General features: G+C 41.2%; 1 protein-coding gene across 1 annotated transcript in view; it reads right to left on the bottom strand.

The window, feature by feature from the left end:
• Window positions 1-196: 196 nt before the first annotated feature.
• The window catches only part of PHLPP1 (PH domain and leucine rich repeat protein phosphatase 1), a 219514-nt gene continuing 194839 nt past the window's right edge, over window positions 197-24871 (bottom strand). Inside the window, exons 13-17 of the mRNA XM_014727844.3 lie at window positions 19890-20020; window positions 15436-15540; window positions 8083-8277; window positions 5241-5469; window positions 197-2351 (exon numbers count right to left, since the gene is read on the bottom strand). Coding sequence (XP_014583330.3) covers window positions 1194-2351; window positions 5241-5469; window positions 8083-8277; window positions 15436-15540; window positions 19890-20020 — 1818 coding nt within the window. The 3' untranslated portion in view covers window positions 197-1193. The remainder of the gene's footprint in view (window positions 2352-5240; window positions 5470-8082; window positions 8278-15435; window positions 15541-19889; window positions 20021-24871) is intronic.

The raw sequence follows: 24871 nt of genomic DNA, 5'->3' as shown, positions 1-24871 counted from the left end.
TGCATTGTTAACCATAGGGTTGATTTCACTGCCTCATTCAATGGAGGCTAACCTGTTGAGTGTTTCCCCTTAAAAAAACACCAACGTCAGAAATAGCTCATAACACCAAAGTTATATCCATTCATTCCAAACCCAAGGTGGGTGTGATCATCTGCAAGACACATCTGGCTCCTGAGACAAAAGCAGATGGGTGCAATACTTGTAAATTTTATATTTATTATAACAAAAATTATGACATGTTCATTTGTGCATTCTGCTTTAATATAACTCTTGGTATGTAAATGATCTAATTGAACTCTATACAATCATGCTGATTGTGGCAGCAGCAAGGAACACAATTAAAAAGTGTCTGCAAAAGTCAAGAGGCTGGGTGGGGACAGGAGAGGAGGAGAAAAGGTTCAGAGGCCCCCTGGGTGCAGGTTCGTTGCCAGTGGCCTAAGATCCACCTTATCTGAACAGAAATGCTCTCAGCTGCCCAGCCTCACCATTTAATGAACTAAATGTGGGTTATGGGGCGGGCGTGGGCAGGCAGGCTCCTCAGAGGGGAAGGGAGAGGAAAGTCAGTTGTTTAGGCTGTGTCCTTGTGCCAAACTACAAAACATTTGAAGCATCACTATACAACACTGAGCTATTTACAATAGAAATTTCTCAATCAACTGTTCTCTCAGAGAAAATTAGTGAATCCCAGTGACTTAAGTCACCTGACAGAGTAAAGCAACTCCTAGGAGTTAGTCTCCATATTCTACAAATGTCTATCATTTTCAAGACAAAAAAAAAAGCTTTTCCCCCCGAAGAAATACAGAATTACAATATTATTATATCACTTAGCACTGGCAACCTGCCCTGCCTTCCCAACAAACAAAACAACAAAAAGCCATTTTAAAAAATATTACATTATCATTAACTGTTTCTCTTAATATATTAAACCTTTTGCTCTTTGTCTTTACACATCTGATATGTTAGGGGAAGAAGTTAACAGATTTCAATCATATTGGTAAAGCATCACTAGAAGAAAAGTGGTAATTATTAAAAAAAAGGACCAACAGGAGGAGACCCTGGAGCCTAGCTGCAGAGACAGTTGGGGAAGTGTCTGGGAGAAGGGCGTGGGTACCCCTGGTTTAACGTGAGCCTGGGAGACTCTTGCAACTCAGTCTTTCCTGGTTCGTTTATTTCTTAAATAGTGCTCGGGCGGGTCATAGTGGTGTGTCACAGTAGTCTGGCAGCGGGTCTGCCGGGCACTGCCGCTGTGGCTGCTGCAGGGGGAGCTGTGCTGGAGGCTGCTGCTGCTGCTGGTGGTGTTTCATGATCTCCTTGACCTCCTCCTCCAGCTCTGGGGGTATGATAAACTGATCATCAGGGTCTGGCTGAGCCGGGGCCGCAAAATAGCCTCCAGGCTTTCGGAGAGGCGCGTCTGTAGCTACCTCTATCATGTTGTGGCTCCTTTCCTGGGGCGCCACAGAGCCGTTGGCCCTCCGGCGGCCAATGGTCCCCACAGTGGCAAAGTCTACTTTCCTGGGCAGACCTGGCTCATCCTCGTTGGCGCTGATGACAATCCCCTCATCGCTGGCCTCCGCTGGCACCTGGAGCAGGTGCTGCTGTTTCTCCTTCTCCTTGGCCCTGCTGCAGTGGATGTCGACTTCTACCTCTACTCGGCTGCCATTGGTAAAGACACCCTCAATTGGCTCTTCATCATCGCTGTCAAGGCCATTGTCAGAGAACGCGCTGGAGAAAGTGGCGCTGGACAGCTGGCGCTGGAAGGAGTTGGACAGGCAGACCGGGTGGAGCATGCAGCGCTGCTCGCTGGGGTAGGCAGGGCTGTTCTCATTCAGGGCTCCAGATGGGGGCTCATCAGAAGCTGTAGACCCCACCTCACTGCTCATCTCGGAGGTGGACAGCTCACTGCTGATCTCAGAGGCCATGCCGCTGCTGGAGGATGGCACGCCCAGCCCGTCGGTGGGCCGGTCCTTGATGACCATGCTGACGGAGGGAGGGAAGATGCCTGGGCTGGGTGGCGGGACAGCCCCACCTGCGCTGAGCTCGCAGCAGCAGAAGCTGTCCTCAGTGACGCTGAGCTGCACCACCACGGCGCTGATGCTGTCGTGGCAGCCATAGCTCTGGGCCAGCGTGCACAGCTTCTTGGCAGCAGCCAGGGCATCAGGCACATTCCGCACAGCCCCCACAGCCTCCTCGATGGACAGGCTGTCCCACAAGCCCTTACTTCCTAGGATGAAGAACTCGTCCTGAGGGGTCAGGGGCACAGACTGTACGTGGGGGCGAGGCACCACGCTGGGGTGGAGGAAGGTGTAGCCCAGGATGCGCGTGGACTCCGTCACTCCATTCACCTTGCCGTCCTGGAAGAAGAGGGGTTTCCAAATAGACGTTAACACAGAGTGCACGTCGCAACTGTGCAGCTTCCCTGGGGCCCCAAGAAGAGTGCTGTGTGGTCCACAAAGGGAAGGACTGCTCACCCTCTGGTGAGTGGTTAACGTCCATCTGTCAGCAGAAACCTGCGGCAGGAGCCTGGGCAGGCCAGGAGCAGGAGGGACAAGAGGACAGTATTTCAGCTGTTCCCTTTATTGGGACCGTGTGTACATTGGGTAGAGAGACATGCCAATCTGTAAAGCAAACCATCAGCTAGCCTGACACAGCATCATGACCGATCAGCTTCTCCTGAAACCCACAGGAGAGGAAGAGCCCTTCTGACACGAGCCGTCCTGAGCAGACAGGAGGCGGGGACCGTTCAAGATAATGCCCCCAAATCTTAGGTTACTCTCCAACAGCACATCAACCACGAGGGGTGGGAGTGTCTGAAGGTGCAGAAGCGGGAAGAGAGACACTGTTTTAAACTTAAGAAAGCTGAAAAAAAAATGGTGGAGAGGGGCCGGCTCCGTGGCCGAGTGGTTAAGTTCGCGCGCTCTGCTGCGGCGGCCCAGGGTTCGGATCCTGGGCGAGGACATGGCATCGCTCGTCAGGCCATGTTGAGGGAGCGTCCCACATCCCACAACTGGAAGGACCTGCAACTAAGATATACAACTGGGTACGGGGGGGGGTTGGGGTGATAAAACAGGAATAAAAAAAAAGATTGGCAACAGTTGTTAGCCCAGGTGCCAATCTTTAAAAAAAAAAAAATGGTGGAGAGAAAGCAGGGTAAGAATGTCCGTGTTGAGAGGTAGAGGCTAGAGGAGAAGTGCCAGGTTCTTTCATTTCCTTGAACTTGCTCTCCTGGTGGCAAATGGAGAAGACAGTCTTCCAGCTTTCGTTCAGTCGGGTTCACGCCATTTAAATCACGAATCTAATTAATTACTAAACTTCAGACCATTTGCCAGTAAAAGGACCTCTACTCTGAAGCTAGAGGGGAGGGGGGAGATGACCCCATGTACCTGCTCGGTTCTTTACTTGTCAAGTTTGAGGTTCTCAGGTCCATAACATGCCTCTACATGCCCCTATTTTTAAGACCCCTTCCAGGGCAGGCTCCATTACGACAAAGGTAACTTTCAGTGTGTGTCTAGGATGAGGCAATGGAGATGGTCTCACCAACTCCCTCAAAGGAAGTGTTACTTCCAGAGAATATCCATTTCCTTTCCAACCCTACCACCTGCCTACATTTGAGGGTGCCTTCCCCAACCCTGCATGCATCCTGCCATGCCACGCTTATAAGCAGACAGCATTCTTAGAAGTAAAATTACTACAACAGGGTTTCAATCACAATTTTTCTTCCCGATTTGAAGAACAAATCACATAATTTGTTCTTCCCCAAAGTACGGAATTTGGCAAAAATTACTGTTGTTGTTCTGCCCAACCCTTGAGATCTCTCCCCATCAGAACCAATGGTGTGTGTGCGTGTGCATGCGTGCATGCTTGGGGGCGTGCCTCAAAGTAGAGAAGTAAAAATTCCGAATGGAGTAGAGTATTTAGCAATGCAGACAAAGTGAGGAAGAGGAGAGGCAGAGAAAACAGGAGAAAAAGTCTGAAGCACAGACTGTGATGCATTTATGCAGTAGAAATAATTAACCTTTGCATTGTGCAATACTGAGCATTTAATTCAATACATTCTGTCCCATCTTAGACTGTCTTTTCTCCCTAGCATCGTGTCTACTGTCCATTTCAGTCCTCTCTGCTCCCAGAATAGGCAGGGAACTAAAACCGACACACAGACTCACTTCCACAGACCCTCATGGTGGCTTCTGGAGTCCCTCTGTGTCTTTCTTATGGCCCTGATTTATCAAAGCCTATCCAGAATCACAGCTATTTTTCTACTGGTCTGTAAACTTCCACCTCTCTTCACCCAGGCTACACATGGTTCTTTGGGTTTTATCACCAACACAAGACTGGACACCTCCTGTGGGCAGGTGGGTGTCTGCGGGGGTCACTTCTGTATCCCCACACCATTCTTCAGGCACACAGCAGACAACCAACATCGTAGGCTGAATTAGTGAATGGAGCAGAACTCCTAGAGCCCGTTTGGGAAGCTGCGCTGTAATGAATCTTGTTATATCGTAGACTTACCCCAGAGTTTCTCAAGAGTGCCACTATTGACATTTTGGTCCAATAATTCTTTGTTGTGGGGGCTGCCCTGCACGTTGTAGATGTTTAGCAGCCCCCTGCCTCTGTCTACTACATGTCAAAAGCACTCTCCACCCCAGTTGTGACAACAAAAATGTCTCCAGACCTTGCCAAATGTCCTGTGGGGGACAAAATCGCCCCTGGTTGAATGAAAACCATTCACGGCCTTACTCAAATGGAACACTAGACACGAACCGAAATACCAACGAGTTACGTTTACACTGATGCTCACACTAGCCTTGCAAGACAGGACAGATAAGTGATTATTCCCACTTTACAGATGAGGAAACTGAGGCTTAGTGGTTTAACAGTCACAGCCTGCAGGTGGCAGAACTAGGCTATGAGGACCAGCTGTGTAATTTCAGGGGCAGAGCCCTCAACCCCCGAACCAGCCCCTGGCAGAATGGCTGTGAAGATCAGATGTGATAATGCCCTGAAGCACCTGGCACAGCTCCTGACACAGAGAGGCCATCAATCAATGGTTTATTATTCTGTACATCATAATGTCTTCAGACATATCACACAAAGAATTTGCTTTGTGACACATGGATTTGTAATTTTAATTTTAAACCAACTTCAAAGAACGTTCTTTGAAGGGAAATGCTCCCTGGCTGGTTTCTGCCATGACCCTGGCCCCATCCTCCCCACCACCCTGAAGAGAAGGGCTCTCCCCTCACCTCAGTGATAATGGCCTTGTGCCGTTTAATTCTCTTCAGTTCTTCTTCACAGCTCATGACATACGATCTGGACAGAGGCAACGGCTGCCCATTCCGACAGAGAACCGTTTGGCACTTGCCCACATTAGCAGAGGTCAAGGTGAAGGATCCTCCTGGGTCCACAGGGTCATGCCTGATATGACAGAGGACAGCAGCACCTCCAAGTTTCTGCCCAGCAGTTCCGAGTTTCCTGGAATCGGAAGGGCGAAGGTAAACACAACCTGTCATGTGTCAGTTTTGCTAATTCAACTTTCTGACTGGGCCACTGGACAGCGCTTGGGGAAAACCAGAACCTAGGGGTTCACTTCAGCCTCTTTCACCCAAGCAGGCTCTGCTCAGCTTCTCAGAGGAAAAGAGCCCCCGGAATCTGATACACACAGAGAGGTGTCTGCTCACAACTGAGGCGAAGTGTCACTTTACCACTAAAGCCCCAGGAGCTGATGTGGAGGAAAGGAGCCCCTGTCCTGTGCATCCAGCCTGCTACCGCCATCTCAGCACACTCCAAAGACAGAGGAAAATGACCACTGCTTGCCCCATTCACCTCTCTAAATGCCCTCTGCTCCAGGGAGAGGAAATTGAAGGGACCACTCAAACAGGAGCAGGTGCAGACATACGAGACCCATTGACACATACACTCCAAAACTACCTGACCACATTCTCTGCCTTTATAAGGATGTTTGCTGGTATGAGCTTTTAAGTATTGGACCATTCATGTTCTTGCCCTATATGGTGAAGGCTTCCTGGACCAGTGTCTATCCTAGAACATTTACAGAAAGGACATTCTAGTAATCAAGCTCCAAAGTGCTTTTATTCATGACCATTAATCCAGAGACTTACTGAATACACACAGCATCTGCAAGTTTCAACAATCAAAAGGAGCCAAGAACTCCCCATGACAAGCCCCACAGACAGCAGTGCCTCCCAGGTCCCCGCTGATCCTGAGTGGCACAGGAGCAAGAAGGTGAAGACAGACAGACTCCTCCAATGACAAGGGCAGACCCTCAGGTGCTGTCAGCTCACATCACCGGTCTACGTTAGGTAAGTGGCAGTAATAGCAATGGAAACCAGGGCTGCCTACTCACATGCATTAGGATGTCACGCACAAAGAACATACAGTTCTCCTAAGGACCGAAAAGATCACCACACATCCCATAACTTATTAACAAAGAGGGAAAAGAGGAGGCACACAAATGACCCTGGAGATGGGCCGACAATTTGGGTCTCTACACTCCAACTTCAGGACACTCATGACTGGATTTGGCTTTAGGCCCTGCCAAGGCAGCACCACTTTCTTCCTTTCAAAGGCATAATGACTCCTCTCAGCAAAGCCAGAAATAGACGGAATTTGTAAAAAGTACAGCTGGTAATCAGAGTTTGAGGTTCTTAAGTTCTTAATTCTTTCCAATGTTTGAGAGTCTATAAAAAGCAGATCTCTTGGAGGGGCGGGTGATGGGGTTGTGTGTGTGCACGTTTGTGTCTGTGTGTATGATACTTACTTGTTTTTTTCTTATGATGGGATGGTGGTAAACACAGAAAAGGAGATGGATGTGCCTGGCAGGCAGAACGTCCTCTGGAGTCTTACTGCCTGAGGTCAAATTCCAGCTGTACCATCTGTTAGTTCTTAGAGCAATTTGCTTCACCTCTCTGTACCTCAGTTACTCATCAGTAAAACAAGAACAGTAACATTATCTATCTCACCGTGTAAAATTTATGGTATTAAGGTATTTAGAACAAGGACAGGTACATATTAAGGGCTCACTAAATAAGAGCTACCACCAGTATCCAATGGTTAATTGTACCTGCCCACCGAGACTCTGAAAGACAGGTGTGTCTGGCAGCAAAGAACCTCACTGGGCCTGCCCTCACTGAGCGCTTCAGGAGGACCTCTTCCTCGTGACTACACCCACGACTCAGGGTATCTGTAAAGGCTCCTCTGAAGCAGCATTCCTTAGCAGATACTTTTCTATCCCTGTTACAAAGATACTTCCTCTGGCAGATTATCAAGAGAGAAAAAGGAGAGAAAGAGAAAAGATCGTCATTGTTCCCACGACCTTTAGAGCACTCTCCACTTCTTGGTCCCACATCAGCAAGTGTTTGCAGCACAATATTAATAGACAGGCAATTCCTTTACAACCTACAAAGCCGTTAAAGTGACAAAAGAACGAGCAATTCTTTGAAGGAGGGAATGCTTGTAACATTCAGCCCTAAGAGTTACAAACAACATTCCACAATTCCTATGGTGACCAAAACCTCTAGGCAATGGCCTATGATTCTGCTAGAAACACTGTCTTGAACATTCAGTAACAACATATGAAGAATGATTTAACGCCTGGCCTAAAATCTGACCATCTCAAGTTCACAAAGGTTTGCATGATCTCAAACCAGCGACAGTATTTCATACGAGTGAACATAACAAGATCAAAACAGTCCATTTGAAAGAGCAGCTCACACACCAGAGGGTCTAAAGAGCCTCTGGAGCCCAGGTGATTTTACGGGGAGGGTGAAGTGCATTGCAAACAATCTGGTGAAAATCTGGAATCACGACAAGCCTGTGAGGTCCAGTTCTAAGAGAAACCAAGTTCCTGTCACTGACTCGACTTCCTACAAAGTTGTCTGGACATCAGCATGTCTCAAACAGAACACAGTCCATCCTGACGTTTGGGCAAAACCAAGCGGCCTGAATGCATCTTGCATACCCTGTTCCACAACAGTGCTTTGAGATCGCTGGCACCTAGTTTTCTAATCCGAGGGCAAACACTCAAACGAGAGCAAGAAAACACACAGCAGGGACTCTCAGCTTTACCTTTGCATAACGATGAACGTATTGACCATGTATTCTTCTTCATTTTTTGTTTTCTGCAGCTCTTCTGCCAAAATGTCACTCATAGTACACTGGAGAAGGTAGGGTACCTCCACGTTACGGTCTCCGTCAAATACACCATACAGGGCCTCCCGGTTGTCACAGAAGTTATTCACCGACAGGGCTGCAACACACAACCTGCAAAGCAAGAATGCTTTCGTGCTAAGTCTACTCACCTCTCCCTCTCCACGCCCACCTGACTCACTCTTTTTTCAGATTTGCCTATCCCAGTCTTGTCTCTTTCTTCATGACTACAGACTAAGAATAGACTAACCCCAGCTCACTTATATCAACTAATCTCTGTGGGCAAAGAAGAATGATTAGCACATATTTGTGCTTCACACATGGTTTCCCCCACCCTTATCTTCTGACGATTTTATTTTTAAATGGCAGTGAAAGAAAGGGCATAGAGGCATGGGAAATAATACAAGAATATGAAGCCACATGTCCACATTCATTCACAAAACATTTATTAAGGAGAACTTTCATATCAGGCAAAAATGGAGTAACAACTAAAACATTGCAAAAATATATGAAAAACATATGAAAAGTCTCAAACAACTTTAAAAAAGGCAAAAAAACCCCACAAAAAACCAGTGTTCAGAGACTGGACAATAAGAAGTGCAGATCAGAGAGCGAGACTGGTGCCTGCCCAGCTTACTGCTTGGAAACAATTTCTGGGCTGCAGCACAGGGAGGAGAAACCCAAGTGGAGCCTGGCGGCCTCCCCAGGTGGAAGGAGGACGGGCGGGAGAGTTCAGAGGCGGAGGACTGGTGGGAGGAGAGCTGTGCGGAGGGGAAAGGGCTCTGGCGGCCTGCAGAGTCTCCACTCCATGCCTCCAAGGAACCAAACTGTTTCCCAGGAACTTCGCTGTGTCCCAGAAACTATCCAAAGTGAAACACAGAGAAAAAAAGACTCCGGGAAAAACAAGAAGCCAGGGCATTAGTGAGCAGCGGCATAACTTCAAGCAGCCTAATTTATAGGGAATTGGAGTCTTCAAAGGAGAAGAGACAGAAAAAACTTTTGAAGAATTAATGGCTGAAAATACTTCAAATCTGATGACGTCTATGAACCTACAGATACAAGAAGCTCAACAAACAGTAAGCAAAAGGAAATGAAAAAACTTGACTGAGGCACATCAAAATCAAATGGCCGAAAGCCAGGAATAAAGGCGGGGGAGGGGGGAGGAACAAAGACACGAATGACAGCTGACTTCTCATTAGAAAATGCAGAAGACAGTGGAGCAACATCTTTAAAGTATGATAGGCAAAACTGTCAACCTGGATTTCTAACCCAGCGAAAACAGCTTTCAAAAGTTGATGTGAAATAAAGATATTTTCAGATGCACAAAATAAAAGAATTTACCACCAAAAGACTGGCACTATAAGAAACGTAAATGGAAATACGTGAGGCAGAAGAAAATGCTACCAGATAGAAATCTGGATCTACATAAAAGAATGAAGTGTACCAGAAATGACAAATAGGTGAATAAATACAAAATTTTATTTTTCTTATTTTTAAAGTCACTTTACAACAGTGGTTCTCAATGGGGGCAATGCTGTCCCTAGGAGACACTTCTGATGGTCACGACTGGGGGCATGGGTGTATCACCTCTAGTAGGTAGAAGGAAGCTGCTAAACATCCTACAGTGCACACAACACCCGCGCCCCCCGACAACACAAATAATTATCTGGCTGAAAATGTCAATAGTACTGAAGTTGAGAAATCCTGCTTTGGAAAATAACTGACTGTTTAAAGTAAAAATTATAACAATGTATTTTGGGGATTATAATAAAGGTAGAAGTAAAACATACAACAACAATAACAAGAAAAGTAGGAGAGGGGAAATGGAAGTACACATGCTAAGGTTCTCATAACATAGGTGAAGTGATATAATATTACTTAAAGGTCAACTAATTAATAAGATACAGATTATACTATAAACCCTGAAGAAACCACACACACACACAGAAGGGAGGACTAGTAACAACAAATAAAGGAGATAAAACGGAATTCTAAGAATTACTCAACCCAAAAGAACAAAAAAAAAGAGAGAAAAAGGGAATCAAGAACAGATGAGACAAAGAAAACAAATAATAAGTTGGCTGATTTAAACCTAATCATATCAATGGTTTCATTAAAAATAAAAATGGTCTGGAGCAGGCCTGGTGGCATAGTGGTTAAGTTCAGGCACTGCACTTCGGCAGCCTGGGATTTGCAGGTTCAGATCCTGGGTGCAGACCTACACACCACTCATCAAGCCATGCTGGGGTGGCATCCCACATACAAAATAGAGGAAGATTGGGACAGATGTTAGCTCAGGGACAATCTTCCTGAAGCAAAAAGAGGAAGATTGGCAGCAGATGTTAGCTCAGGGACAATCTGCCTCACCAAAAAAACAAAACAAAAAAACAAAAAACAAAAAAACAAAAAAAAAAGAAAAGAAAAAGAAAGGTCTAAACACCCCCCAAAAAGACAGCAAGTCAGATTGGATAAAAAAAAGAAAGACCTAACTATAGCATATATAGTTTATAACCTATAAGAAATACATTTTAAATATAAAGAGACAAGTAGATTAAAAGTAAAAGGATAAAAAATGATACACCATGCTAATAAACTAATCAAAAGAAAGCTGGAGCAGCTACATTAATATCAGACAAAGAACATTTCAGAACAAAGAATATTACATAAATGAATTCATTTATAATGATAAAATGGTCAGTACATCACAAAGCTTTAACATTCTAAATGTTTACGCTCTTAATAACAATGCTTAAATACACTAAGCAAAAACTGAGACAACTACAAGGAGAAACAGACAAATGCATAACTATAGTCTCTCCGTCATCAACAGCACAAGTAGACAGAAAACCAGTAAGGAGATTTAAGACTTGAACAACGGCATCAACCAATTTGATCTAATTGACACTCTACCCCAAAACAACAGAACACATTTTTTTTCCCCAAAAGCACACAGAATACTTACCAAGATAGGCCATATTCTGGGCTAAAAAAACGTCTAAAATTTCAAGATTCAAGTCATTCAAAGCATGTTCTCTAACCATATTGAAGAAATGGCTTAGAAGGAAATTTACAGGTCTAAGTGCTTAGAAAATTAATGTCCTAAGTTCAAATCAATGACATAAGCTTCCACCTTAAGAAACTAGAAAAGTAAGAACAGAGAAATCCCAAAGCAAGCAGAAAGGAAAAAATAAAAATAAGAGCAGAAGTCACTGAAATTCTTAGAAAACAGAAAAATATAGAAAAATCAATGAAACCAAAAGATGGTTCTTTGAGAATATCAATAAAATTGATAAACCTCAAACCAAATTGATCAGGGTAAAAAGACAAGACACAAATTACCAATGTTAGGAATGAGTGAGGGGAGAGGCATCACTGCACATCCTACATATATTAAAAGGATAATAATATTATCAACAAGTTTATCCCAACAAATCTGAAAACTAGATGAAATGGATAAATTCCTTGAAAGACACAAATTACTAAAGTTCATTCAAGAAGAAAGAGATAATCCTGTATTAATGAAATTGTATGCTAAATTAAAAACCAAAGAAAATTTCAGGCCCAGATAGTTTTATTGGTAAATTCTACCAAGCATTTAAGGAATAAATAATATCAATTCTGTACAAACTCTTCCAGAAAACTTAAGCTGAAGAAACACTTCTCAAATCATTCTATGAGGCAAGAATTACCCTGATACCAAAACTAGACAAAGACATCATAAGAAAAGAAAACTAAAAGCTAATATCAACTATGAATAGAGACATGCTCAACAAATTACCAGCAAATTGAATCCAGCAGCACATAAAAAGGATAATACATCATGACCAAGTGGAATTTATTCTGGAAATGCAAAGCTGATTCAACATTTTTAAATCAACGTAATTTACCACATCAACAGACTAAAGAAGAAAAAAATACGATCATTTCAATTGATGCAGAAAAAGCCTGTGACAAAATTTGACACCCACTATAAAAACTCTTAGCAAACTAGGAATTAAAGGGAATTTTCTTAATTTGATAAAGGGTGTCTACAAAAATACCGTCAGCTAACATCATACTTAGCTGTGAAAGACTACATTCTGACCGGAGATATATGGACCAATGATAAATAAGCATGTGAAAGGATGATCAACAATCATTAATCATTAGGGAAACGCACATTAAAATCAAGAGATATCACTATTAGAATGGCCAAAACCACCACCACCACAACCTGATAATAACTAACAAGTATGGTTAGGATGTGGAGAAACTAGAATTCTCATACGTTGCCAGTGGGAATGCAAAATGGTAGACACTTTAGGAAACTGTTTGGCAGTCTTCTAAAATTATATACTTATCATATGACTCAGAAATCCTACTCGTAGGTATTTACCCAAGAGAAATGAAACATATGTTCATACAAAAACCTCTGTGAAACTGTTTATAGCATTATTTGTATTTGCTAAAAACTTCAAACAATCTAAATAATTTATCCTTCAAATGGTGAATGGATAAACAAACCATAATGTGTCCATGCAATGGAATAATACTCTGCAATAAAAAAGGAACACATGTAACATCACAAATGAATCTCAAATGCAGTATGCTAAGTGAAAGAAGCTGGATGGAGAAGGCTATACACTGTCTAATTCCATTTATATGACATTCTAGAAAAGGCAAAACTAAGGGAACAAAAAGATCGGGAGTTGCCAGGGGCTGGGGTGGGGAGAGGAAGTGACAACAGAGGGGCGTGGGGGAATTCTAGAGGGTGGTGGAGCTGCTCATGGTTACACAATGATAATCTTTCATCAAAACTTGCAGAGCTGTACACTAAAAAGGGTGAATTTTACTGAATATAAATTCTACCTTCTTACTGTATATAAATTAATCAAAAGAAAACAAAAATTAAGCACCTGATATGTATCATGGCCAGAAAACAGAGCGATGAACCTGAAAATATAGTCCCTGCCCTTAAGGAGTGTGGGGATAAATAATAACAGCAATAAGCATTATCATTAATAGTAGCTAACACTAGAAAGGATTACTACACAGCACACATTGTTCTAAGTACTTCACATATGTAACTCAGGGGATCCTTATCACCCTATGAGGGACAGGGAGTATTTTTAGTGCCATTTTACAGAAATTAAGCCAAAGAGAGGTTGAGTGACTGCTCAAGGTCACACAGCAAGCAAGTAGAGAGCCCAGATGCAAAGCCAGGCAGTCTGGCTCTCATCTCAGTACTTTGAAATTCCTGCCTCCACTTATTAAGAAAAATAAGTCACCCCAAGTTATAAGGCCAGTAGTGGCAAAATAAAATTTAATAATATAATATTAAATCTTCTAATTCTGTCTCCCTTCTGTAAGCTCCTCTTTCTGCTGAAGCTTCCTGTTTGTCTTTCCGTCTGAGGAAGAACCTACATTATCCAGCTGCAGCTCCCTGCTCAGGTTTCCCCAAAGGACCTGAAAGGACCTGACAGGGAGACAACACGGCACCCCTGGGGCAGGAGGGAGGGGGAGAAGAGAACCGACACCCATGGGGATTTGGAGGTGGGACCACCACAGTTCTCTCCTTCCTTCAAGACGGCAAGTGGCAAGTTCCTTGTTTATATAACCATATTATCTACAATTCAAAAAGAAAACACTTGAGAAACTTCTGGCAAAACCAAAGGATGAAAAAGGGGAAACAGAGTGAGGGCTGGGTGGCATGGGCCTCCTGAGGTGCTGGTGGAGGTGATGGCGTGCAGGCGTGCTCACTTTAGGGTGAGTCATAGAGTTGTATGCTCATTTATGTACTTTTCTATACCTATACTTCAATATAACAAAAATTTAAAAAAATTAATTGTACAAGGGGGAATTATGAAGAAAAAACAGATCTAATTGGCCTATGGCTTCACTAATATACAAGACTAGATTATAAATTTTAATATCCACAGATGTTTAAAAACCAGTCTTGGATTTCACACCAATGTTCTGGAATTAGAAAGCAGTTTCACATACTGGTGTTCTAAAGTAAGACATAAGGTGTTTTACCCTAAAAAGAAAGATCTCTAGGAAGGAACTCTGAGTGCTCCGAAGAATGTATAATTTCTTCCTCTTTCCCCCAAAGACAATGATATACAGTGCAAAGTACATAGAAATAATGCAACAACCAGAGCCCAGGCACAAGCAGTTATTTGGCCTTTACAGGGAAAATGGAACAGAAGTGTTGAAAGGGGGGCTGCCTCTTCTCTAGACAGCACAACGCCAAATTGCACTCTTAGCAAAGAGGAAAGGATCAGTGTGTCAGATCCTGAACTTGAGTTGATTTTGTTTTCTGTCCCAAAGAAAAGCAGTCAGCGTGGTAACCACAATTCCACCTTTCATTTTCCACGAAGGGTATTCAGCTAGTCAGTCAAGTGATTCTTAATCCTGGATGCACATTAGAATCACCTGGGGGTGATTTTAAACCATTCTGATTTAGAGTCTAGGTTGGAGAATTTTTAAGTTCCTCGCCTGACTGATTCTAATGTGCGCCCAGGGTTGAATACTAATGTTAGCTATTATTGGACCATCCTCCACTTTCCGTCCTTCCCTTACTCTCAATGTTTGTGTTCCTAAACCTTAGCTAATTAAATTATGACTATTCTAATTTATAGGGTTCTTTACTGTTCTGGTACTAATTATTAGCATCTCTTCATAAAAAGCAAGCAAGCCTCACAATTCTCAGGAAAACTAACATTTGCATCTAAGACAGGGAAGGTTGGTGAAAATAGGGAAGAAAAAAATTAAGATGGACAAGTGCTGGTGGCAAGACAAGCAGTTGACATTACAGGGAAGGGACATCAAACTCCTGTGAAGCTAATTCGGATTGTAAAAAACAGCTCCATGGAACCAGGGACTGGTTAACATAAGTGATCTCGAATATGGACAATCAAGGCTACTTCTCCCTTAATACTATCCCCGTTTTGCTTGGTAAACAGGCTTCAGAGAAAGATAAAGGGGCTTTTCAAAGAGCAGGGATGCATTTCAATACTTAGGCCTTCTCCACACACTGGAGTCTCACATAGATGTAATGTGTCAGTTACACGGTATCCTAGCAACATCTCTCACAAAGAGAGAGTATGTGATGCCAAGCAGAGCTCAGCTTAATGTCCAAATGTAAGTCATGAGGTGGCCTCACATTGGGGAAACATGCTCAAATAAAGGTTGCATGAGGAAAGAGCGTGCCAGCACTGGGTTTCTGTCGGCCCTACTAAAGAAGGGAGGCGGGCAGGAGGCGGTTCTCACTCCCAAGTTTCACCCACTTACTTGTTTTTCACTCCTGAAGCTTCAGTGTAACCATGGCTCCATACAGCTGGGGCTCCAGATGCATCTCCTGCTGAAGGCTGATCAATCTTGAAACAGCGGATATTACTAATGAGAGAAATAGAGGGGACAGGACTCATTAAAACCAAACGTGGGAATTGCTACTTTTATCTGAGAAATGAAAAACACCTGCTAAGCATTCTATACTTACCATTTCTTACTGTGTTTAATGTGTCTGAAATATTTATCAGCAACAAGAACTAGCTACTCATCATAATGAAAACAAAGGGGTACATGCATAGCGCATGAAAATTAGTTTTTATCAGCATCGAATGGTGATTATTAGAGCCTTTCACACACATTGCATTAGATGGCTGCTCTCTCCTTGGCACGAGAAAAGAAAACTTAACTGTTAAGTTAGAGGTATTCTTAGAACATGAAAACCCAGATTTGAAAAGAACGAAACTTAAGCCACAATTATATTATATTTGGGAGATGTGAGAGAATTCTGCAACATTCATCCTCAAATCCAATTTCTGCCCACCTCACCCCCTCAAACATTTCACAGATATTACTGAGGACTTGCCATCCCGAAGCTTCCAATTCTTTCCTCACACAACTCTCCACGCTAAGACAAACGACATAAAGTTACAAAGTAAGTGACGGGCATTTCAATAAGTTGCACGTTAACTATGTATATTTAACTGGGAGACAAGTCCTTATCTCACCTCGGCCCCCAAATACCATAATTGATCCAACAGGACCCAAAACAGAACATGAAAATGGTAAACTTTCCAATTTATAATAATTTCCAATTATTATAAACCAGCCTACTAGAAAGCACTCAATACCCCCAAACAGGAAGTCACACAGATGTGAAGCAGGTTTTTAAAAAGGCTGGCTACCACATGGTGAAATAAATCCTGCTTACTTGTAAATTGCCACTAGTTTTTCCCCTATTACTAAAATAAGAGAAAGAGCATATGCGTAATCTCTTAACTTAAAACAACACCTAAACACTATTGTCATGGATCTAAGAATTTAAATTATCTGTCGGCATTCATTAATTCCAAAATATAACAAATACTAAATGCCCTTCCTAAGAACCATTTGACTGTAAGAAGTAAATCAATACCTCATATTATACACTTTGATTCTAGAAATAGCTGGTGGCAATTTCTGTGAAATTTAAGAATATTTTGTTAAAGCAGTTTCTACTCTCAGTTATCAGCAAACACTCACTTTTCTCTTTACCCTAAAAACTGGAAAAATATAAAAATCATAGATGGTACCAATAGAAAACCCCCAAATCAAATTAATACCTCATTTTACAGCAGGGCTATGTATCCTCTTTTCAAAGTTTTCAATCCTACCAATAAAAGAGGGGCATTAAAAAAGAAAGTCCACCATTATTTGCTTTCCATATGACCTGGTACCAAATTTTATCCATGTACAATGGTAAACAATGCAACAGGTTTCTTAAGGCATACCTTAAGGCTCTCACTACATCTTGGCAGGCTTTCTGAATTCTAGAGAAAAACTGAAGGCCCACTTCTAAAGACATTTATGCTTTTTACAGAACACAGAGCCTTCAACGAAATAACTCCACTTTCTAGCCTGACTATTAAAGAAAAACATAATCCTTAAACTCTTTCATAATCCTTCCTGGTGAAGAAGCAGTTTCCCCCTCTCTGCCTAGCTGAATACAGTGTGGCTGAGCAGCTGTCTGAAGTGGCCTGAATGCTGACTCTTGTACATCTTTAAACGTGTCTGAGAGACTGGGAGCTGGAGCTCAGTCACACAGAAGAGTCACCATACGCACTTATCCTGGCTCCCGTAGAACAAAGAGGCCAGCCCTCCAGGAGCGCAAGTAACACATTAGCTATGGGAACTCCTCCCAGTTACTAAGACGCTACAACCTTGTGGAAACTAAACAGAAGATAACATTTTGACATAAGAGCATTACAATTTCATCGTCTGTCACTAACTTTTTTTTAAATCTGGGAGCACACACGTCCTTCACTGTAGCAGCTCAGGCCACTCCAGCAACACATGCCCACTGTAGAGCTTGAAGAAACAGATTTTCTCTTATGTATATGTAATTCCGGGGCCATTCTACATATGTGGTTTTGCACCTTTTTTCTAATTACATCATGAACATTCTCCTGTGTCATTTTATATTCATCGTAAATATAATTAGAAATATCTTGATGACTATCTCTGTGCCTAAAATGAACACCATATTTCTGACTGTTTTTTAGAATAAACTTTTGCCACAGAAAACATTGGTCTAAGTATGTGCATCTTTTAAAAGCTTGATACGTAGGTCCGCTAGCTCTTAAGAAAAGCTACATCCGTTCACGGTCCTCCAGCAGCATCAAATTTGAGGAAGAAAATGTTTTCATTTAAATATCTTATTTGATATTTCCTTGATATACTAATAAGGTTGAACAGATCTTTTCAGGTAACTATTTATACTTCTTTTGTTAAATGTTAATGTCCTTCGCTTATTTCCTGGCTGAGTGAGTACTTTTCCTACCGCCTTTATAAAAACATTTTTTATTAAGAGCATTAATGCTTTTATTTTTCATATTTTTTGCTAATGTTTCTTCTTAGTTTGTCATTTGCCTTTTAGATTTACTCCTGATAGCTTTTAAAATAGGCATTTAAAACTTTTATGTATAAAAAGTATTTTTATATACAAACAGACATAACAAATATCAAAACCCATCTATATATATTGATTTCTCTTCTTGTGATTTTTTCTCCCCTTTTTTGGCCTAAAAAGTCCTTTCTGGCTTGTAAATATATTCACATGATTTCTTTTTACTTTAAAAAATTATTTCATCTTATAGATTTAACTCTTTAATTTAGCTGGAATTTATTTTGTTGTGCAACAAGAATTCAACTTTTATTTTTCTCCAAACAGTTACTTCCATTTATTAACAAGTTTTGATATAATTTTTAATACAAAATTTCATATCATATTTGTAAAAATACTCAAAAGTTCCCTGTATAAAGATGAAACACATTTTGCAAATCCACGTACTCTTAGTTCTGCAAAGTCCCTGAGAGGGTACGTGGACCGTCCTCCTCATCTCAGAGAGAAAACCGAATCCGGGGTGACCGAGGGACGGGGCCAAGGCTTCACGTGCTGACAGACTGGAGAGCGCCTAGGTCCCCTGTGGCCTCCTAGGACACTCGACTAGGCAGTATTCTTCAGTTATATATCAAAATCAATATTCTCATTAAGTACTTAAAATGTCAACAAACAGGCACTAATCAGGCCAATTCCATCCGGGAATCACCTTAAGTGATTTTCAAATTTTGGTTTGCACTAAAGCCTAGGATAGTATCAACAGACCATTAATACCCCTCTTCTTTTCAAAATTCTACTCCTTTTTAGTTTTTTCTAAGATAATGGAAGGCAACTTTCAGCAACAGATATTACAACAGGATTTAAGTGTAGATGGCATACGCAATGATGAATGTGTGTCAATGTCCAAGACTGTCTTTAAGAGATACTGCAAAAAATTCTGAAAATTCAGAAAAGTTTAAAGAAGAAAATAAAGCCCATCAATAATGCTATTATCCAGAGAATAGCAGTATTTTAACATTTTGTTTTATAACCTTTCTGACATTTTCTAGGTGTGCACATGCACACAAACTTATTTTGCAAGAAGTGGGATTATACTATGCAAGTTCCTTGTAGACTTTCTTTTCACTTAACGTCATATGTAGAGAGCTTTCACGTTAGTAATATAACTACATCATTGTTTTTAATGTCTGTATAATATTCAACTGTGGAGCAAAATTTACTTAGTTCTATTGATACACATTTAGAGTTCTGTGATGAACATTCTTATAAGACATGTTTGCTAATGAAAAATGTCTACCTTTAATGTTTTACACAGTGAACTTCAACCTGTAATTCTCCAAACACCAAGACTGAGACGGCCTTGGTGAACTCCTTCCGGAAACAGGAAGAGAACTTGGCAGGTTCTAACTACTACACAATACGAGTTTTGTTTACATAATCTGAATTTTAGTCCCAAACTGTTAATTTCTCCACACTGTGCATCTCTTTCAAAATCCTTTCGTACATTTGCATTAAGCATCACACCATGTTATTAGTAATGAGATGTAAGCTTGTGTCTTGGTTGTTCGTTGCTCTCCCTGTGTCTTTATATCCCGTTTTCCTCTTTGTATTTATTATTCTCATTTTTTCTGGATATTTTTTCAGAAACTTTCTGAAAGGACATGTGAGTATCCAACTATTAAATTTTCTGGCCCTCCGTTTTGGTGAACTACAGACTCACAAATCACTCACTTCAAATGTGTGTAGATAAAGCTACTGAGTCAATGGATGCTTCGTATTTGGTGTAAGGATTTACTAGATTATAAATCCCACTGTCGGTGAACACTGATGGGGCTGCAGTGCTTCACAAAATACTTACTTCAGCAGTTCCAGGGTTTTGTGATCGAGGGTAAGTCGGGGGTTTCCAGTGAGGTCTAGTTCTTGCAGTTTTGAGGGCAAGTTTTCTGGTAAAGTGACTTCGCTTAGTTCATTACAGCTCAGGTCCACGCACTAAAGGAGCAAGTGGAAACAAGAAGAGACGGCCTGGAGAAGTTGTTCAGGTGGTTCTATGCCCCTGCTCGTTGCAGAGAATCAATCTGACCATTCACTATACTATGCCGGCCAAATGCAGAAAAATAAGTTTGTCTGCTACTCTGCCATAAACATTTAAAACAGATTTTGCTAAACGCAGTTAAAATTTTTACTTTCTTTGAATAACACAGAAATACATGCTCCTTACTGTCTTTATTTATATCTTTATCCTTTTGTTTATCTCTGCATTTAAAAATTAACTGAAAAATCTTAAGGATAAGCATCTGTTGTGGCCATGAGGTCATAATCACAACGTCAAAATGGAACAAACATTCAAAATCAGAAGATAATTCAAAAGAAGCTAAATAAGAAATTGGTAAAAGACTAGCGGGGAGCGTGCCTATTATATCCAAAAGAAAAAGGCATGAGTCGAACACGGATCCTGCCCTCCAGGCTCCAATACCTGGCCTCTGCAATAGCTCCTGCCTAGTCTCACCTGGGAAACCCACACAAAAAGGGTCAGCATATTAATTAGAACAAAAATTCTGTGTTATCTGCGAATGGGAATAATACCTCCTTTCTCACAAAACCAATGTAAGGCTTAAACAAGATAAATCCTAAAATGTGGGGCTGCACTTCTGCTATGGGAGCAGGGAACCAGGGTAGAAGGAGGCTCACCCCGTGCGAGAGAGAACAAGAGAAACTGGCGATTTTTCTGGATAAAAGAATGTGTAACACACAAGTCAGCAGAATGGGGTGGAAAGCATTCAATTATCTGGCTTGAGCTGGACCTGGCTGTAATTTTTAAAGGATGCCTAAACAGTCTATTAAAAGTCCTAAGATGGTTTGAAAGGCAAATTGTACCCAAAAATTTCAGAATCTTAAAAGTGGATAAAATCATCTTTATTTGGAAAAATTCTGAAAGAATTTAAATCTCTTATGGATTGGGGAGGGGTAGAGATTGGGTAAAACGAAAACCTATTATTTTTGGAGAAATATATTCTCAACTGACTTCAAATAATACAATCTTTCCACACAAACTGTTTCATTCCTTTGTTCCCAAACAGTAGCAATGATATAAAATCATATTGCAATTTTAAATAATTACTTATTATAATTTTGTATTGTTCTCTTCTCAATTGCTTCGTTAGCTCCCCGTCTTTTCCAAATGCCACTTCCGCACTCCAGAAGGCTTGACCTGCTCATTTTGCCTTCCTGCTCATTTCCTCCTTTTGAGCTGGCCAGGCACAGGCGGTGCTCAGGCACTCTGTGTCTCGGCAGATCCTTTCACTCTGAAAACATGGACTTATTGCACCATCTTCTGCAGTGGTTACTGGCCCCTGACTGCCTCTCCCACTTCATTTCCTACCCTCTTTCTCTCTCTCAGTTCACAACTGGCTTCTCACCTTCCCCTGAATGCACCAAACGTGCTCCTGCCTCAGAGCACGTATACTTACTGTCCCCTCTCGCTGAAACAGCTGTTCTCCAGGTGTGCACAGGTTCGGTCCCTCACTTCATTACAAAACCACATTACAAAAAGTTGGACAAAAAAGGCTTAGGAAACTTACCCTTAAATTTAACACCCTAACACAACCAGTTAGCATTCTATTTTTTTCTTGTAGCCTTATTATTATTAAAAAAATAATTTTTAAATCATAAATGTAGGTACAATTTCATTACATTTTACTTATTCTATATCTTCACTTTCATCATCTTTAATAACCTTAATACTTTGAGTAGAAGTGCAATAATTCACTTAACCTAAACAGTAATAATTGTGAAATGGTCATCTTCCTTTTGTTTTGTTTTTCCAACTATAAATAATGGTTGCATGAATAGTCAACTGGACTTTAATGAAAAAGTGATAACATAGTTGAATACTGGGCTACTCTGTCACATACATCAGCACGGATAAGACAACAACTGGACTAAAAACCATCTACTAGGTAATGATGAAACTATGAGCTTAAGGACTGACAGTGTGGCTAACTTAGAGCATAAGTAGTTGACAGAAACAAATTCAGAGGTCACAGCATGCATTATAGGGAAAGATTAAAGACATTTTAGAACACTACCGAATTTTATGAAACTGGCTAGTAATGTTTTTTAATGCTACCTAAAGATTTAAACTTTCAGAGTTCCGCAGATGTAATATTCTTTATTCCTTAAATTACCAAATTATAAAATGAGTTCGGTAGGGTAGCTACTTAGAAAGATAATGCTGGTGATGTTACGCCACGCAGATCTTCTTAGAGGTGGTGCTTATGCACTAGGCCCACCCAGGCCCATTTAGTCACCATGTCTTTAATTCGCTGCAGCAGCCACTTCCCTTCCATCTAGTTTCGTTATCCTGTTCCGAACAACATCATATTTCCCCTGGAGGACTACACTGCATCTTAACTTTGCTTTCAGTCTCTCTTCCCTCTGATCTACTCCCCACAATGCTGTCACAGGGTGATTTTCTGCTGTGGTTTATTTCATCCGGTCAAACTCCAGCTTCAGTCTTTCAGTAGCTCCCCACTGCCCTTCAATCTGCCACCAAACTCCTTGATAGGTCAAATAAGGCCCTTCGTCCCCACCTTTCACCACCTGCTTCCTCACACTCTGTATTCAGCTATGTCAAAGTTAATTCTAGTTCCTGCATGTGTCATGTTCTCATTTGTCTGTGCCTTTGCACATATTATTCTCTGTGACTGGCACTCTTCAAGCTATCCTTGCCTTTTACCTGGTAAAATCTGCCTTATTCTTTTAAGACTCAATTCAATGCCAACTCCTGTTTCAATTAGATATCCCTTGTTATAAATACCTGCTTATTTATTTCTTCCACTCGATTATGGCCTCCTGGAGAACAGGGATTGCTTCTTCTCGTCCTATATCCTAAGTGCAGTGCATTGCAAGGAGTAGATGCTCAACAAACGTTTTCATTGAAAGTATGAACAAACAACAAACCAATTGCCTAGCACTTGGTAGACAATTATTTGTTGAATGAATAAATGAAGGCATCTTACAAGAAGGTCTTTCAGTAATTAAATCTGCTAGGATGAGAACTGAGATACATATGCGTAGGTTAAATCCAGTCTAGAGTAAGTAGCATTGCAATCTAATTCTGATACGTCTTAAATGTGATTGTTTATTTCTGCATGAGAAGGCAACTATTTTCTTTAATGGTAGATAAGCACAGAAACACGCTTTTATAGATCTGCACATCAAAGGAGGTTTGTTCATAAAAATTATAGGATGTTGGTACTTGGTGCCAAGTTACTGGCGTTAACATAGATTTGCTCTACTTGTAAGTATTATTTCCTACCCTTTTAATAGTCCTCAACACTTGTTGGCTGAAAAATTGTAATATCCACCACTAAGAAAACAGAAAATTTTGGGGTGAGACTGGAGAAAAAAACAGTACCAACATATTCTCTCTATATTGTTTCAGATATGTATCTCTGTTTTAATGCATTAAAATTCTGTTGAAAATACATTGTTAAATAGAATGTCAAATCTGGCTATAACATGACTAACAGAAAAGTTACCTTTCCCTCTTTCAGGCCCATTCTAGGATATAGCAAAGAAAAATTACTTTGCTATATTCACAATTCTGGTAAGAATACTCAAAACAGAATTATCCAAACCTCAGAAAAAGTGAGATAATTCATAGTTGAGAAGGAACTCATGATTTAGAGGGAAACACTGTCAATAAATTTAGATAAGAGCATAGAAAAATAGTCAGTGTATCTTAAAGAAAAAGAAATTCAATCACATATATAGTTTAAGTAAAGCTCCAATATCTTTATTATGATGTTTTCCTCAGAAAACATTACTAATGGGCATATCAACTTTCATAGCAGTGTGTTATATATTATCTGCCAAATACTTGCCTGTACTGCCCTGAAATAGCAACCCAACCTGCTAGCTCTGAGATCCCGCAACCCTGTGCTCCATCCTTCTCCTGACCACAGCTAGTCCACCATCTCAATTGTGCTCCCAACAGCTCTGACAGTTCCAAAAACGGGGCTCCCAATCACCTTTCACATTTCCTTGCCCTCACAAGGTAAAAGCTGGTGAGGTCTAACATGCTTCCCCCACTGAATAGAGTCACTCATTTTAATTTTGAATCCATAAGAAGCAAATAAATCCAAGTATTCATTCAAAAGAACACTTATTTAATACCTATAAAGTGGCAGATAGTAAGCCAGATATTAGGGATCTACAGAGATGGCAGACACAGTCCTCACCAGGAAGAACTCCCAGACTAGAAGGGGAAATAAACAATACTAACTCCAGCTGCTGTGATCAACAACACATCCAAGTGTGCACAGTTGTGCCGGCAAAGGGGCACCTACTAAGACCTCAGAGAAGGCTTTCCAGGAGGGGATTTTTGTAAAGAATCAAAGTTAAAGATAACAAGGCAGATGAGAACAGGAGGCCACCTAGGGAGAGCTAACAGCATGTGCACCAGGCAGGAGATGAGAACAATGCATGGCGCATCAGGACACAAACCATGAGTGGTTGGTGTGGCTGGAGACGGATGGGCCTGAGAGCAGAAGATGGGGGTAGAGAGGCAGGTAGAGACTAAATGGAGAACTAAAGATTATGTGTCATGTGGAAGTAATCTGTACTACCTCTTCCCTCTCTTATAGTTATATAGGAACCAGAATATTTTAATTTCTTAGTAAAATAAATATACACATATGTATTATTTCTCATTATCTAACTTCTAGTCAAATTCTCTTATAACACTTAAACTACTATATAATCCTAATGTTGTAAAAGGCTGTGATCATTATTGTAGGAGGTTCATACATCTAAGTAAATTTATTAACTAAGTGAGCT

This window comes from Equus caballus, chromosome 8, assembly GCF_041296265.1.
Source record: "Equus caballus isolate H_3958 breed thoroughbred chromosome 8, TB-T2T, whole genome shotgun sequence".
In the NCBI taxonomy this organism is placed as follows: domain Eukaryota; kingdom Metazoa; phylum Chordata; class Mammalia; order Perissodactyla; family Equidae; genus Equus; species Equus caballus.
Note: the sequence above shows the minus strand (reverse complement) of the source record. Positions and strands in the feature narration are given on the sequence as shown.